Source organism: Symphalangus syndactylus, chromosome 4 (assembly GCF_028878055.3).
Source record: "Symphalangus syndactylus isolate Jambi chromosome 4, NHGRI_mSymSyn1-v2.1_pri, whole genome shotgun sequence".
In the NCBI taxonomy this organism is placed as follows: domain Eukaryota; kingdom Metazoa; phylum Chordata; class Mammalia; order Primates; family Hylobatidae; genus Symphalangus; species Symphalangus syndactylus.
The window spans coordinates 64544200-64562626 of record NC_072426.2 but is presented as its reverse complement, the minus strand read 5'-3'; the positions used below and the strand labels follow the sequence as shown (position 1 = coordinate 64562626).

General features: G+C 37.2%; 1 protein-coding gene across 7 annotated transcripts in view; it reads left to right on the top strand.

Moving 5' to 3' along the window:
* SEC24B (SEC24 homolog B, COPII coat complex component) overlaps positions 1-18427 on the top strand; it is a 106920-nt gene that overhangs the window by 75124 nt on the left and 13369 nt on the right. For all 7 annotated transcript variants that reach the window (XM_063637273.1, XM_063637272.1, XM_063637270.1 and 4 more), the window contains 10 exons: positions 1278-1380; positions 3224-3350; positions 5015-5124; positions 7799-7911; positions 11598-11716; positions 12352-12407; positions 12655-12861; positions 16254-16377; positions 17087-17245; positions 17973-18146. In XM_063637273.1, coding sequence (XP_063493343.1) covers positions 1278-1380; positions 3224-3350; positions 5015-5124; positions 7799-7911; positions 11598-11716; positions 12352-12407; positions 12655-12861; positions 16254-16377; positions 17087-17245; positions 17973-18146 — 1292 coding nt within the window. The remainder of the gene's footprint in view (positions 1-1277; positions 1381-3223; positions 3351-5014; positions 5125-7798; positions 7912-11597; positions 11717-12351; positions 12408-12654; positions 12862-16253; positions 16378-17086; positions 17246-17972; positions 18147-18427) is intronic.

Sequence of the window (18427 nt, the reverse complement as noted above, 5' to 3'; positions counted from 1 at the left end):
CAGGCTTTAGAGTTGAGCAGACCTAAGTAGCTATGAAACTGTGCAATTTACTTAACCTCTCAAAGTCTCAATTTTGTCAACTGTAAAACAGGAATAATAATAGTATCAACATACTAAGATAAATCATTCGATAAATATTTATCAAATGCCTTGGAAGTTAAATGCAAAGCACTGTTTTCCATGTGCTGGGGATAAAGTTGTGAACAAAACACAGTTCCTGATCTCTATGGAATCACAGAACTTATATTCTCCTATGAACAGTCAAACTAGTAAATATATAACGTAATGTTCAGGGTATTACAATGAAGAAAAATAAATCAGAATAAGGAGTGCGGGTGGAGGGTGACTCTTGTAAATAGAAGTCTGGACAGGTTTACCCAAAGACTTTTAACATTTGAGTAGAGATCTGGGTGAAGTGAGAGAGTAAGCCACGTGACTTCTCTGGGAATAAAAGGGTTCCAAGCTGCATGAATAGCAAATATGGAGGTCCTGAAGCAGGAACAAGCTTTTTGTGTTCAAGGAACAACACTAAGGCTAGAATAAATAGATATCTTTACATGATATTAATGACTCTTCATAAAATTTATTGCATGGCTTTCAGTACTTCTGCTTTTTACTTATTTGGCATCTCCTTTATTCATTCTTTGTTTATTGACCTTAAAACTTCATAAGTTATTTGGCCGGGCACAGTGGCTCACGCCTGTAATCCTAGCACTTTGGAAGGCCGAGGCAGGTGGATCACAAGGTGAGGAGATCGAGACCATCCTGGCTAACACGGTGAAACCCCGTCTCTACTAAAAATACAAAAAATTAGCTGGGCGTGGTGGTGGGCACCTGTAGTCCCAGCTACTCAGGAGGCTGAGGCAGGAGAATGGCGTGAACCCAGGAGGCGGAGCTTGCAGTGAGCCGAGACTGGGCTACTGCACTCCAGCCTGGGCGACAGAGCAAGACTCCATCTCAGAAAAAAAAAAAAGAAGTAGGCCTTTTCACTCATGTTTTCTGTGTGCTCCTATTCATCTCCTCCAGGCTAGTCATAATGGAGTAGTTGGTCTTCCCTGAATGTGTACTACTTTTCCACCATGAAAGTGTTGACTCTTTAATTTAGATATTTTGACATATATTGCATACATGCCTAATTAATCAGGACCTTCTTGCTTATAGTTACAGTAACATGCCCATATGATTTTCACTTATGTCCTTAAATGTTCTTAATTATCTACTTCAGTGTATTTTTCTCTGATAGCTAATATCCTCCATGTTGTTTATGTTCTTTGCAGTTCATTTCGGTGTACTTTGACAAATATTCCACAGACACAGGCTTTACTGAATAAAGCTAAGCTTCCTTTAGGATTGTTGTTACATCCCTTCAGAGACCTAACGGTAAAGTAACATTTTATAATATTTACACGTACTGACATGTATGCTTATGTACAAGGTACTTAAATTTTTTATTTTCTTAGAATCTTCTATATCTTCTTTTATTTGAAGTTAGAAATAATCATTTCCATAACAACTTGGCAAACATTTTTTGAACACCTGCTTTGTGACAAGCTCTAAACTAAGCACTGGTAGTACAGAGATGATCAAGTCACTGAAATTGCCTCCAAAAAGTTCTTATCTAACAGGGGACAAAGATGTAAAAATAATTACAGTGCAGGATAATTAATACATGTAATTAATCAAATTCTATGACTTACTTAGGTAGTGAGTACAGTATGAGAAGTGATTCCCTGTGTATACAATAGCAAAAGTTTTCTATAAGTGATGAAGTCTGTCCTGGATTTTGAAAGATTAGTAGTTTTGGAAGGTGGAATGGCCATGGAAGGTAGATACACTTTCGGAGTTCTTTGTTAAACACAAAGGAAACACCAACAATGATGTCCACTTAGAAAGGAAAACTGTCTGTTCCTTAACAAATTAAACAAATTTGTTAATTCAACAAATAACCTTTGTAACAGTAGGGATTTTTAAACTTTTAATGTTTTAAAAGTTTTAAATTTTGAAAACTTCAAAAATAATTTTATTCAGAGCTGTTTTATTTGTACTTCATAAGTTGCATTTCTCTCTCAAACTTTTTTTTACTACTGTTGTTTACTACCCTTCTTACTGGTTCTGAGTTTTCTTTTGCTCTCATTGATCCAAAAAGTATTGATTGACTACCTGTCACGTTGGAAGCTGGAGATACAAAGGTTAAATTAAAAGCTTCCTTGTGAAGCTTACTTTACTACCAGGAAGTATAGAAAAGATCAAAATGAATAGAAAATAAAAAATTGTAATATGTAATAAGTACCATGAATTTATTCATTGAGTAAATATTTTTAATCACCTATAATACTCTTAAAACCTTATCTATAAACCAAGACAGTTTATTTCATATATATATATATATATGAAATTGTATATAATATATATATGTGGGAGTTTTTCTGTAAATACACATATCATACATGATACCTTCTGGAAGCATATATACTAAATTGTTTACAGTGACATCCTCTGTGATGTAGAGTTCTGTAATTTTTTATTTTCTCATTCTCAGTTAACTGTATTTCCTGATTTTTTTTTTTTTACAACAGATATGTGGTTACTTGCATAATAATAATCATACATGTGAAAAAATTAAATACAAAGATCAAAATGTTCATATGCAGATAAAAACAGAATGATAAAATGATAGCAGGTTAATTCAGAGACATAGAATAATATGTGATCTCTTAATCTTTTTTCATATTTTCTAAAGTTTCTACTTGAATATAAAATTCCTTTCCCAAACTAAGCATAGAGATGTAATTTTTTAAAAAGGCACATCGTGTTTGACTGCTTCTGGCCTCAGCTCCTGTCAGAAGTTGCTGTGGCAGTCTAATGAGCAGTGCCTAATAGTCTAGTACCACGTGCAGTCAACAAAGACAAAGGTATTTGTATATGGTATGTTTCTCTCTCACTGTTATTTCTAAAGTTCAGCTGATAAGATCTCACTTACATTATTTTCTTGGCCAATGTTTGGTATGACTTTATTTTAGTGTTATGATTTGTGACAAGAGGGAGAAAACTTGATGGCTACATGTATTGCTCAGCATGTCCCTGGATTTTATTAATATGCTTCCATGTAAAACCACATAAAAACAGTTAAGGTTTATGTTCTGTATTTGGAGCAGAGCAGTATACGTTCTGTTTTTCCTTGGGGTGCCTTTTTCTGCTACAGCTTCTTTATTTTATTTCCTAGCAATTACCAGTGATAACATCAAATACCATTGTGAGGTGCCGATCTTGTCGAACATATATTAACCCCTTTGTATCCTTCATTGATCAACGTAGATGGAAATGCAATTTGTGCTATAGAGTTAATGATGGTGAGTTTTAGATTCTTAATTGTGTTTTAATCCTATTTTCAATATTTTTTTTTGAGATTGTTGTCATCTCCTGGTTTCTCTCTTCATTGCTTTCAAAAGAATTTTCATGCCATTTTTAGTAGAGGGAATATAGGCTAAGGCTAGGACTAAGGATTCTTCATTTTGGCTGACCAAGGGGATAATTGACAATGAGGAGAGTAACAGTGAGGACAAAGTAAGAAAAATAGAAACAGTGACACTCGTGCAGGTGAGCTTATACAGGCTAGTTATGCTTGTCCCTGACAGTAAGATTGTCTTACATTTGTATATTTGGTTCATTAGAACTTTGCCAGTGTATCTAGATGCATGCATGTATACGTGTCTGTCTCTTATTCCCTTTATTCATTTCTTCGGGTTCCGCTACTAGAGTTGCTTTCAAATTTATGTTTCTCTGATTTTTTTTCCATGTCATTTGATATAATAAATAGGATACAAGTCTAAGAAGGAAGGTTACTTGCATCCTGGTTTTCTCACCTGATTTCAGAACATAAGTTTTTTTTATGCTTCTGATCTATTTTTTTTTTTTTTTTAAATTCTTTTTTGAGGCAGGGTCTTGCTCTGTCACCCAGGCTGGAGTGCAGTTGCACAATATGGCTCACTGCAGTCTCTGCTTTCCAGGTTCAAGCTATAAGTTCTTCTCATGCCTCAGCCTCCCAAGTAGCTGAGACTACAGGCTTGCACCACCACACCTGGCTAATTTTTGTATTTTTAGTAGAAATGGGGTCTCACTATGTTGGCCAGGCTAGTCCTAAACTCCTGGGCTCAAGTGATCCATCCACCTCAGCCTCCCAACCCAAGAGATGGTATTATAGACATGAGCCACTGCGCCCAGCCCTGATCTTTTTTTTTTTTTTTTTTTGGAGATGAAGTCTCACTCTGTCACCCAGGTTGGAGCGCAGTGGTGTGATCTTGGCTGACTGCAACCTCCACCTCCTGGGTTCAAGCAATTCTTCTGCTTCAGCCTCCCGAGTAGCTGGGACTACGGGTGTCCGCCACCATGTCTGGCTAATTTTTGTATTTTTAGTAGAGATGTGGTTTTACCCTATTGGCCAGGCTGGTCTCGAACTCCTGACCTCGTGATCTTCCCCACCTCGGCCTCCCAAAATGCTGGGATTACAGGTGTACAGGTGTGAGCCACTGTGCCCGGTCCCCTGATTTTTTTTTTTTTTTTTTTTTTTTTTTGGAGACAGAGTCTCTGTCACCTAGGCTGGAGTGCATTGGTGCGGTCTCAGCTCACTGCAACCTCCGCCTCCCAGGTTCAAGCAATTCTTCTGCCTCAGCCTCCTGAGTAGCTGGGATTAACAGGCGCACACCACTACGCCTGGCTAATTTTTGTTTTTTTAGTAGAGACAAGGTTTCACCACGTTGGTCAGGCTGGTCTCAAACTCCTGACCTCGTGATCCACCTGACGTGGCCTCCCAAAGTGCTGGCATTACAGGCGTGAGCCACCGCCCTGCTCTATTTTTTAAGGAGGGCTTAAGGGATTGATTTTTACCATTAAATGTTCGCAGAACTGTTGCTAAACCTCACGTAAATATTGATAATAGATATTTATTTTTAGGTGTGTATATATGTGTTTAGTTAAAAATTGTGTCTCTAAATTTGTACTGGGACCTCTTATCTAGTTCCTGAAGAATTTATGTATAACCCTCTTACCCGATCTTATGGAGAGCCTCATAAACGACCAGAAGTTCAGAATTCAACTGTGGAGTTCATTGCTTCTTCAGATTACATGGTAACTATTCAGTGTTAAGATTTGTTATGGAACACAATTATGTTGGTCATTTGTAATTTTCTGTTAAGTGAATTCTTATCGAGATTTTGAAGTTGTTTATACTCAATAATTTTTAAAAACAAATTAATGCTGAAAGTTTATATTTAACAAAGAGAAAATCTTTCTAAAGGTTATTTGATCTCCTAGAAGGCTTTCTATGAATAAGAAATGTTAGTTCTATCTTATGATGGGCACTAGCATCTATGATTTGTTGCCATTTTGATTTCCTTGCATGGAATGGATATAGATACCCTTTTACCATTTAACATTTAAGACTCTCAAAACAGAGAGATGCACATTTTTGCCCAAAACTCAAGTTTTTTCACCAAGAGATCAAGATAAGTGGTTATGGACTTCTCTCTAATTTTTTCTTCTGTTCCAATTAGAAAATTCTATCTCTTCTTTAATTATACGAACTCTAAGATCTCATTCTTCTTTTCACTTCAAAAATGAATTATTGGCCCTAAGTTTTGCTCATCTTCGTTATCGTATCTTCTCTTTTTAACATATTTATAAAAACTGTATTGGCTGGGCATGGTGGCTCATGCCTGTAATCCCAACACTTTCGGAGGCTGAGGTGGGTGGATCACCTGAGGTCAAGAATTTAAGACCAGCCTGGCCAACATGGTGAAACCCTGTCTCTACTTAAAATACAAAAATTAACTGGGCGTGGTGGTGCACGCCTGTAATCCCAGCTGCTAGGGAGGCTGAGGCCAGAGAATTGCTTGAACGTGGGAGGGGGAGGTTGCAGTGAGCCAAGATCGTGCCACGGCACACCAGCCTGGGCAACAGGGCAGGACTCCGTCTCAGAAACAAACAAACAAAAAACCCAAAAAATTATGTCTTCTGTAGCTACATCTCTAATCCTTGTTGTCTGCAAAACTTAAACTGTTGCTAGTGAAAAGGAGTAAGCGATGTGCATTAAATTTTTGGCACCTGGCTTATCTTTATTTTTGTAATTTTTGTGTTCTTTTGTGTCTAATTTGGCATATGCCCACCTAACTACCATTTTCATGTTTGTTTCTGTATTAACTGTAATAAACTTTATCTTGATCACTTTTACTCTCAAGCTCTCTACCTTCTTTATGATTTATTATTTTCCCACTCCATATTGGGTCATTAGGAATCTTAATCTAATTGAAGTGGTAAAGCAAGAAATAATCTTTTAAGTTTTGCCATATGATTCATATGGCCCTTGGTTAGAACATTTTTATTTTTTATTTTATTCATTTATTTTTGAGACAGAGTCACGCTCTGTCATCCAGGCTGGAGTGCAGTGGCGCCATCCCGGCCCACTGCAAGCTCTGCCTCCTGGGTTCACGACATTCTCCTGCCTCAGCCTCCCGAGTAACTAGGACTACAGGCTCCTGCCACCACCCCCAGCTAATTTTTTGTATTTTAAGCAGAGACGGGGTTTCACCATATTAGCCAGGTTGGTCTCGATCTCCTGACCTCATAATCCACCCGCCTCAGCCTCCCAAAGTGCTGAGATTACAGGCGTGAGCTACCGCTCCTGGCCCGGTTAGCATATTTTAAGAAAAGATTTCATGTATTCTTTTAACTTATATATTTACATAATTTTTACTTGAGACAGAGTTTCACTCTGTCACCCAAGCTAGAGACAGGGTTTTACCATGTTGCCCAGGCTGGTCTCAAACTCCTGGGCCCAAGCAATCCACCTACCTTGGCTTCCCAAAAGTGCTGGGATTACAGGCATGAGCCACTGCACCTGGCCGATTTCAACTTTATATAACAGCAGTTTCACGCATACTCCAAAGAAAATAGTATAATGAACCATCCTTTGCCCATCACCAAGCTTCAACAATTCTCAACCATAAGGACTTTTCAAAGAATGTATTTAAAGGCCAGGCACGGTGGCTTACACCAGTAATCCTAGCACTTTGGGAGGCTGAGGCGGGCGGATCAACTGACATCAGGAGTTTGTAACCAGCCTGGCCAACATAGTGAACCCCCTGCCCCCCGTCTCTACCAAATACAAAAATTAGCTGTGCGTGGAGGCATGTTCCTGTAGTCACAGCTACTCAGGAGGCTGAGGCAGGAGAATCGCTTGAACCTGGGAGGCAGAGATTGCAGTGAGCCAAGATTGCGCTGCTGCACTCCAGCCTGGATGACAGAGTGAGACACTGTCTCCAAAAAAAAAAAAAAAAAGTATTTACAATACCATCACAAGGACTTTCTTTACACATAGCACTTAAACATTAGGATTCAGTCATCTCCAGATAACCCAGTAGCTGGTACTAATGGCAAATTGTTAGGTTTAAAATTTGTTTTTAGGAAAGGAGAAGGGATGTACATCTAGAGAGCTTAGTATTAAATCATAAGCCTAATTTTTTAAAAATGAACTCTTAGCCAACACTCCTTATCAGAAAAACATTTAACCCATCTATTTAACTGTGGCTGTGTATCAACTGCCTTGTCATGCTTAGTCCACAACCAACTAAAAAGAAAAAAAATTAAAAGCGTATCATTTTCATGAGCACATATTACAAAATAGCAATCCTATTTGTGTATTTTTTGTGTTAATATATTCAGTAAATATCCAGTAGCAATAGTAATATATAAAAAGAATAAATTGTACCTACCAAATAAGTTACTTTATTTTTATTCCTTTCAGCTGCGTCCTCCTCAACCTGCAGTTTACTTGTTTGTTTTAGATGTGTCTCATAATGCAGTGGAAGCTGGATATTTGGCAATTTTGTGCCAGTCACTCTTAGAAAATCTAGACAAGTAAGAATATTTTTAATTCATACTATACATATGTGTATGTTATAGATATAAATGTATATAAATATGAAGTGTTCACAGTTCGTGGGATTGGGTTTGGTTATATTTATCAACTAAAAAGAGTACTACTTATGTACCATAGAATAAGGATCCAGATACTCGAGTTATGATTTATGACTTGGTATCTGAATTATAAAATCACAAAAATCTAGTATTTAGTCAGGAATTTAGATCTCATCTAACTGTCTGACTCAGCCAATCTGAACACAGGGGCCAGAAATGTTGAGTTAGCCAGTATATCGGGAATCTGGATGAGGCTATCAAAAAGACAAAAGATAACATGTTGGTGAGGATGTGGAGAAAAGGGAAATTGCACACTTTGGGGAATGTAAGTTAGTACAGCCATTATAGTAAACAATATAAAGGTCCCTCAGAAAATTTAATACAATTGTCGTATGATCCAGCAATCCCACTACTTGGAATATATCCAAAGAAAATAAAATCAGTGTGTGGAAGATATATCTGCACTCCCATGTTTATTGTAGCATTTGTAGTTTATTCACAAGAGTCAAGATACATAATCAGACTAAGTACCCATCAACAGATGGAAGGATAAAGAAACTGGCATATGTGCAAATGGAATACTATCCAGCCTTTAAAAATAAAATTTTTCTCATTTGTGATACCATGGATAAACCTGGAGGTCATCACATTAAGCGAAATCAGAACAGATATTGCATGTTCTCAGTCATTTGTGGGAACTAAAAAGATATATCTCATAAAAGTAGAGAGTACAGTGGTTGTTACCAGGGGTGGGGTGGGAGGTTTCGAGAGATGCTACCCAAAGTGTAAAAGATAGGAGGAATAAGTTCAAGAGGTCTGTTGTACAACATGATGACTATAGTTAATAGCAATGTATTGTATTCTTGGAAAAATGCTGAGATTAGAATTGTTGTGTTCTCACTACAAAAATTATAACTTTGTGAGGCAATGCATGTATTCATTAGCTAGATTTAGCCATTTCACAGTGTAGATATATATATTTCAAAACAACATGTTTTACATGACAGATACATACAGTTTTATCTGTCAGTTTAAATAAAATTTAAAAAGATAAAAGGATTTTTTAAAAAAGAATCTGGGTGAGAGAAATCTGGCTGTAATTTATGCCTGAGCAAGGAATTTTTTTCATAAACTTGTTTTAATTGCACTGATGACAGAATGAGCTGGTTTAAAGGGAAGGAGGGAACTAATTTTGTGCTAAATATGTTAGGAAGCCAGAAACTGAACATTTTGTTTATTTATTTATTTATTTTTATTTTTTGTTTTTTGAGACAGAGTCTCGCTCTGTTGCCCAGGCTGGAGTGCAGTGGCATGATCTTGGCTCACTGCAACCTCCGCCTTCTGGGTTCAAGCAATTCTCCTGCCTCAGCCTCCCGAGTAGCTGGGATTACAGGCACCCACCACCACACTAGGCTAAGAAACTAAGCATTTTGGCACATTAGTAATGAGCTGGATTGTGGAAATGGAAATAGCAAGTATAGGATATGTGGCTTATACCTGGCTCTAACTCCCTCCTCTGTGTCTACCAAGATTAGTCATGAAGGAGCCCCTCATCTGGCTTTAAAAATGAACCGTCCAAATCTCTGGAAAATACAGTTGCTTGCACATTTCTGTTTCACTCCAACACTCACAAGAGATGTGACTTCAGGTTGTTAGTGAGAGTGGTTCACTACTGCAGTGGTTCTCAACATCTTTCGAGGTGTGGGGCTTGTTATATATGAATACTTTGTCCCAAGTACTTTGGTGATTCCAAAAGGTTCTCCTCTATCTTTCATTTGAGCTTGAAGAGTCCTTGCCCTGTTGAATGCTACTTCTAGTCACCATAGTCTTCATATCACTGATCTTGGCCTGAAAGGAAACTGATAACATTAAGATGTTCAGGATTTAAAAAATTGAGAGATTTTGAGAGATTTGCTTTTAGTGTTTGTTACTAAGAGTTTTCATGTTTTAATCCTTGAAGTATTTGCCCCTACTTTAGTCACAAGTGCTTTAACAGTGAGTGGCAACGGAAGACTACTCTACAGAGATGATTGGTTGGCTTGTCATTGGTTTGTTGTTGATGTTTCTGTCTTTTTTTTTTTTTTTTTTTTTTTTTTTGAGACAGAGGCTTGCTCTGTTCAAGCTGGAGTACAGTGGTGTGATCTCTGCTCGCTGCAGCCTTGACCTCCCAGGCTCAAGTGATCCTCTCACTTTAGCCTCCTTAGTAGCTGGGACTACAAGCGTACACCATCACACTTGGCTAATTTGTGTATATTTAGTAGAGACAGGGTTTTGCCATGTTGCCCAGGCTGATCTTGAACTCCTGAGCTCAAGCAATCCACCCACCTCGGCCTCCCAAAGTGCTGGGATTACAGCCACTGCACCTGGCTTGTTTTTGTCTTTAAATACCAAGTTTTAATCCCCCAAGAGGGTACACCATTCTTGGAGGTACTAAAATACCAGGTTGATGCATGGAGTGGATGGAGCAAGCTCCTATTCCGTCACTGTGCTCCAGAAATCCATTTACTCTATTAGCCTTGTATGGAAAAGTATTATATAGGAGCCACACTGAGAGAGATGATTGACAACTTGTAAATTAAATAGACTGTGCAAAACCAAAAGTGTAAAACTGGGAATGGAAAATGTTTTAAAAATATTTCTATTTGATTACAGCAGAAAACAAGCATTGGGAAAGTAAAAGAAAAAAGTGATAGAATAGCAACAAATGTATAATATGTTTTTGGAAAGGGCTCTGGAAACTTCTTTGAGAAAGAAGAGTTTGATGCTGGAGCAGTTTCAGCTCAACTTTGTGTATTTTTAGCTTGGAGTAGGTCAGTAGTCTCCTCTAACCAGTAACAAATGACCCCACTCCTCAGTGATCTTAGAAGTCTCACAGGAGTGAAGATTAGTCTGTGGAAACATCATAAATATTCACCATACTGGTAAGCTGAACGTCCACATAACTTGTAGCATTCTGTTCTCTGAAATGCTCTTGACCCACCTTGCAGACTGTATCTGAATACCCTGATCAGTCATCCATAGCAGGGATAATGCTTCTTGCTTCAATGCATATTCTATTTTGGCATCCTATAGTATCCAAAGATATTTTAAAGGCATTGCTAAAACAATAAATGACATAACTGAAGTTAAGATAGTTGGTAGTACTTAGTAATATGCTTCTGTAAGATGCATCTATCTTATTAATAAAGCTTGACAGGCAGTGAAATGGTAATTTATTCTTTTATACTGTGGCATCGACTTTTGAAAACAGCTCTAACAGCATTTTAAAAGATTAATGATAGATAAAATGTTTCACTGTTCATAAATGTGGTTTTTGTGTAAAATTTTACACATTAAAATCTGATTTGCAGTATATTCAGTCTTTTCTTGGAAAGTACTCATTTGTCGTTCTGCCCTTAAAATGCTTAAGTAAGATATACTATTGTTCTAATATTGGAACTGGAAGTAAGTTTTCACCTTGGTCTTCTTCTCTGATATATATTTGTTTAGATAGGGATAATTTTTCTGTCCCCTGTAGAAAAGCATATGTGTAATTATCCTTGGACTTAAATTACTATTTCATTATTTTCTGAAATGAAGTATGTTACTGAGCACTCTGAATTTAAAATTGTCATTTTTATCTTTAGGCTTCCTGGAGATTCACGAACAAGAATAGGATTCATGACCTTTGATAGCACTATTCATTTCTACAATTTACAAGAAGGATTATCACAGCCTCAAATGTTGATTGTGTCGGATATAGATGGTAAGCAGTCAGTAAAATAAAAGCCTTTCTAACTACGGACTTTGAAATGGAGGCTACTTTATTTTAATATACATCTTGCTATATGCTGTGAGGATAATGTCATGCACTTTAGTATTTGTTCAGAATAATTGTTTTTCTGGAAATACTTGATTCTAAGTTATTTATGCCTATGTATGTATTACACACATGTATGTATAATATATACAGAGTGTGTATATTTAATAAAGCAATATTAGCTGGGCACAGTGGCTCACGCCTGTAATGCCAGCACTTTGGGAGGCCGAGGTGGGTGGATCACCTGAGGTCAGGAGTTCAAGACCAGCCTGACTAACATGGAGAAACCCCATCTCTGCTAAAAATGCAAAATTAGCTAGGCGTTGTGGCGCATGTCTGTAATCCCAGCTACTCAGGAGGCTGAGGCAGGAGAATCACTTGAACCCGGGAGGTGGAGGTTGCAGTGAGCCGAGATCACGCCATTGCACTCCAGCCTGGGCAACAAGAGCGAAACTCCATCTCAAAAAAATAAATAAAGCAAAATTATGGTACACATTACATGTATGACCTGATAAAAACTAAGATTTTCTAATGTATTCTTTTGTTTGATTTGTTGATTAAAATGTGTGTTTTCCCTATAGATGTCTTTCTACCTACACCGGATAGTTTACTTGTGAATCTGTATGAAAGTAAAGAGGTAAGATTGATTTATTTTCTTAAAACATAAAAATATTTATATTGTGACTGGTAACTAAAATGTTTAACATTTGTTTACTTGATATATTAATATTACAAATAATAGACAGTGTAAATGGCCTATCTGTTGACTCCTCAGTTTCCAGTCCCCAGAAATACAGTGACACATGATATACTATGGAATGTTTTAAAAGAAGATTATTCCTTTGCCTTCTCAGTAATTCAATTTTTGATCTTTGTTTTCTCAGCTTATAAAAGACTTGCTGAATGCATTACCAAATATGTTCACCAATACAAGAGAAACACACAGTGCCCTTGGTCCTGCACTTCAGGCTGCCTTTAAATTAATGTCTCCGACAGGTGGCCGTGTGTCTGTATTTCAGACACAGTTACCTTCCTTGGGTGCAGGACTTCTGCAGTCCAGAGAAGATCCTAATCAGAGATCAAGTACAAAGGTATTTTATATGTATTTTTTTGTCATATTCAAGATTGTGTAATTATTTGTTTATTCTACTTCATTAATAATAAAATACTGGCAAGAGAGTTGGGTTTTTTTGTTTGTTTGTTTTTTGTTTCTTTTTTGAGACGTGGTCTCACACCGTCACCCAGGCTGGAGTGCAGTGGCGCGATCTTGTCTCACTGCAACCTCTGCTTCCCGGGTTCAAGCGATTCTCCTGCTTCAGCCTCCTGAGTAGCTGAGATTACAGGCATGTGCCACCACACCCAGCTAATTTTTGTATTTTTAGTAGAGATGGGGGTTTCACCATGTTGGTCAGGCTGGTCTCAAACTCCTGGCCTGGTGATCCGCCTGCCTCAGCTTCCCAAAGTGCTGGGATTACAGGCGTGAGCCACTGCGCCCGGCTTCCAGGGAGTTTTTTGTTTTGTTTTTGTTTTTTTGAGACGGAGTCTTGCTCTGTTGCCCAGGCTGGAGTGCAGTGGCGCAATCTCGGCTCACTGCAAGCTCTGCCTCCTGGGTTCACACCATTCTGCCTCAGCCTCCCTAGTAGCTGGGACTACAGGCATCTGCCACCATGCTCGGCTAATTTTTTTGTGTTTTTAATAGAGACAGGGTTTCACAGTGTTAACCAGGATGGTCTCAATCTCCTGACCTCGTGATCTGCCCACTTCAGCCTCCCAAAGTGCTGGGATTACAGGCTTGAGCCACCGCGCCCGGCGAGAGTTTTTAACTCAAATTATCTTTTTGGTTTTGTGTCACAGTGTGTTCTTTTTATTACTTTGTAAGTCATAGAAATTTAGAAATCATTTAGTCTAACCCTTTCATTTTATAGATGAGGAAGTAGAGTATCTAGGTAAAGGTTAAATACCTATTTAATGGTAAAAGTGTGACTTACGACTCCAGTGTTCTTTTCTATTACGTAAGTGGTAACACTTACTAAATGTATCTATTGTAATTCAACGTGCTCATACTAATAAACTTTTTAATTATGAAGATAACACAGATCATTGTATAACACTTGGAAAGTGGAGAAAAGCATAAATCACCAATAATCTAATGATACTAGCGTTTAGTTATACAAACATACAAATAAGCATAATTGGGCATCATACGTGTGTGTGTGTATATGTATGTGTGTGTGTGTGTGTGTGTGTGTGTGTGTGTGTAACTGACCTTTTTCATTGGAGAATATATTGTGAGCATTCTCTGAAGTCACAGAGAAAGTAAATGTGAAAGTAATCAGTTGATTGCTTTTCAGCTATTAAATAGTTGTCTTCAGTATATTTTTGTTTTGTTTTTTAAAAGTAGAGACAACATCTTGCTGTGTTGCCCAGGCTGGCCTCAAACTGCCGAGATCAAGCAATACCCCTGCCTCAGCCCCCAAAAGTGCTGGGATTGCAGATGTGAGCCAGACCTGTATTTGCACTATTTTTTTAAAAAAGGGCTGGGTGTGGTAGCACCTGCCTGTAACCTTAGCTACTCAAGAGGCTGAGGCTAGAGGATCATTTGATCTTAGGAGTTCTAAACCAGCTTGGGCAATGTAATGAGACCCCATCTTAAAAAATAACAATAATGGCCGGGTGCAGTGGCTCACACCTATAATCCCAGCACTTTGGGAGGCAAAGGAGGGTGGATCACTTGAGTCCAGGAGTTTGAGACCAGTCTGGTCAACATTGCAAAACCCCATCTCTCCTAAAAATACAAAAATTAGCTGGGTGCAGTGGTGCAAGCCTGTAATCCCAGCTACTCAGATGGCTGAGGCAGGAGAATCACTTGAACCAGGGAGGCAGAGTTTGCAGCGAGCTGTGATCACTGCCACTGCACTCTAGCCTGGGCAACAGAGCAAGACCCGGGCTCAAAAAAAATAAAACAATAATAATAATAACAATGAAAGGAATATACGAAGCTGAACATTACTTGGGTTTTATGTGAAGATTTGGTCAGGGCATTTTTAAGCCCTTATTTCAAATAATAAATGAACTAAAATATTCATTTTTCTTTTGCACAAGTTCTGTCTGGCCTCAACATATATTTGAGAAAATGTCATTATAAGTAGTTATGAGTATGAATTAAACAGTTTTAATAGTGTCGTAAATCTTTAGCCACATATCCAGTTTTGCCTTAGGATAGATTCCTAGAAGTGAAATTATTGGGTTAAAGGGCATAATCTTTAAGTTATTAAATAAAGAATGTTTTATTTATTTGGGTTTTTTAATCAACTTCTCTTCTTAAGGACTCTCATCCTGTAACCACCATTAAGTAGTGTTGCTTTTTTTATTCTTCACCAATATGCTAGAGAAAAAAAGGCACCATATTTCACTCTTTATAGAAATTGTATTTTAAAATTGCATTTGAGAAGGAAGCTAATTTTAAAATAAGTATGTATTTTAAACTCATCAACAAGTGTAGCTGGCATTTAGTTCGTTGACCCATTACAATCCATTATAAATTACTGTGGTGTTTTGAACACAGGAAGCTGTTACATATTTACTGAATCCTTTGATAGAGTTTTGTTTTGTTTTCTCATTTAACTTTCAAAAATATTCTCTATCTGCCTGGGACTCTAAAGTTTCAGTATCTGTTGTGGTTTACCTATTCCTTCATATCCTTAATTCCTTATATTACAGTAAGCTCTAATATAATCATCATGCAGTGTAATTAAGAGGATTGAAACTTTTTTTTTATTAAGCCTTTTTTTTTTTAATCTGTTTTTTATATACTTTAGGTTTTAGGGTACATGTGCACAATGTGCAGGTTTGTTACATATGTATCCATGTGCCATGTTGTTTTGCTACACCCATTAACTCGTCATTTGGCACTAGGTATATCTCCTAATGCTGTCCCTCCCCCCTCCCCCCCACCCCAGAAACATTTTTTTAGGAAATATTGTATGGTGATTAAGAACTTGGAGACTCTCCAGTGTCACCTTCTCAGCTGAAGTCTTCTCATACCAAAAGAAACACCTTCCTTAATCTTTTACTCTCTTAAGTTATGTAACAATATTTAATAATGGTTAACAGCACTCATTCTGCAGCCAGATTTCTTGGGTTTATATTCCAATATCCACCTCTCAATATCTATGTAATCTTGGTCAAGTTACTTAATCAGTTATTGCCTCAGTTTCTTCGTCTGAAAATGTAGATGATAAAAACCATATGAGATGTGTTATGAAAATTAAATTAATTTGTGTGAAACAGTGCTGGCACATAAGTGTTTTTTTATAAAGATTATCTGTTATTATTATCATAGGAAATCTGCACCAAATGCCTAGACATTTAAAAAACTCCTTAGTTTGGCAGGGAGACAGAGGACATCCTTTTTGTTATAAAAGCGACATGAAAACATGAGCATAAAGATTTCCAGCTCTTACTTTATGATTTGTTGACTTAGGTGGTACAACATCTTGGCCCTGCAACTGATTTTTATAAGAAACTTGCATTAGATTGCTCGGGACAGCAAACTGCAGTGGATTTGTTCCTTTTAAGTTCACAGTATTCTGATCTTGCCTCTCTAGGTAAGGAAAGACATCATGTGTACATTTGTTTAAATAAACATTTTTAATTTTTTAATGCATAATTAAATCTAGGCCGGGCGCGGTGGCTCACGCCTGTAATCCCAGCACTTTGGGAGGCCGAGGCGGGTGGATCACGAGGTCAGGAGATCGAGACCATGGTGAAACCCTGTCTCTACTAAAAATACAAAAAATTAGCTGGGCGCGGTGGCGAGCGCCTGTAGTCCCAGCTACTCGGGAGGCTGAGGCAGGAGAATGGTGTGAACCCGGGAGGCGGAGCTTGCAGTGAGCCGAGATCACGCCACTGCACTCCAGCCTGGGCGACAGCAGCGAGACTCCGTCTCAAAAAAAAAAAAAAAAAAAAAAATCTAAACTCTTCAGTAAGCATTCTCAATATTTTAGGGAGAAAGGCATGTGCATTAGATAGACAATATCTATGAAAACTACCAGTAAAGTTTAAAGCACTATACAAATATAAAATGTCACTAGTATTTTGTTTATATAGCATGATTCCCTTACCATTCTGCTCAACAGTAAACTTTATCGTATATTTTATAGATATTACTGTTTTCTCAGATTTGTATGTTCTTATTTTGATGGCTTAGGTTTTCTCATGACTTAGATTCCTTCATAATGTAGAATCTGTACTACTGTTGGACAAGTAGAATATTATTATTTCTGTAGCTAATACTTTTTGTATTTCTCTCTAAAGCTTGCATGTCCAAGTATTCTGCAGGGTGCATCTATTATTATCCATCATTCCACTATACTCACAATCCTTCACAAGCAGAAAAGTTACAAAAAGACCTAAAACGGTATCTCACAAGAAAAATTGGGTTTGAAGCTGTTATGAGAATAAGGTGTACTAAAGGTATGAAGTTGTAAAAGTTATGTTTTATATTAAATACTTGTATCAAAGTCAGTGAGCATTCCATGTATTGACTACCTCTGACTGTTCATTATGGAAGACTGTTTGATCTGGTAGGCCATACAATGTTTTAAATAGATAATAGTTATTGAATAATCTTTGCCCCAATTTTTAAAAATAACTTGAATAAGTAGACAAAAGTAATGTTTGGTTTACTCAGAAGAATCTAAGAGAAAGCCTATATTAGAAATGATTTTAGAAGGAGAATTAGAGGAATAGGGAAGATCATAAATAAGAATCGTCAAATTAAGGGTCTTTGCCTTCATAATCATTTAATGTACACTTCCTTGGTTTTATGTGAATATTTGTTTTAATCCTTTATTTTACCTTTATTTTAAATCTAGGATGAGTTATATAATAACCCTCATTTGTTTAATTTTGCAGATTAAACAAATGTTTACTCAGATTATGTCTGACTTCAAGTCACATGTGAGAAAATGTAAATAAGGTTAGGTGTCAGTACCAGTGAAATGTATAGTCTCCCTTTTATGTAACGTCCACTGGTTTTTTTGAATTAGTATTTTAGAAACTCTGCCTATGCTTGAACCTTACTCCCCAGTTATCCTTTTGATTCAAAATCATAAACATCTTTGACTTTAAAAAGCAACTTTAGCTTGAGGTGAAGATACTATTGTTAACTTCATTTTTTATATGATTTTCTCCTTTTTAGGTCTTTCAATGCACACTTTTCATGGTAACTTCTTTGTTCGTTCTACTGATTTGTTATCCCTTGCCAACATCAATCCTGATGCTGGATTTGCGGTGCAGTTGTCAATTGAAGAAAGTTTAACAGATACTTCCTTAGTATGTTTTCAAACAGCCCTATTATATACATCAAGCAAAGGTAATGTTAACAGAAATGAAATATAGTCTGCAGCAGTAATTCTCCCCTCCTTTCACATGGCCTTTAGTGGAGTGGGGAAAAAGAATGAATACACAGTGGGAAGTAATGGAATTTTTATTAGTTAATCAAATATATGCTGTTATTTTCTGTCTTTTTTTAACTCTCACTTTTGAATCTTTAAATAGTACACTTTTTTAATTTGTGGAAGACTTGTATTCTTAGAATCTTGTTTCAAAACAATTCATGCTAAACCCAGCTATGCCATTCTTTGTATTATTTCT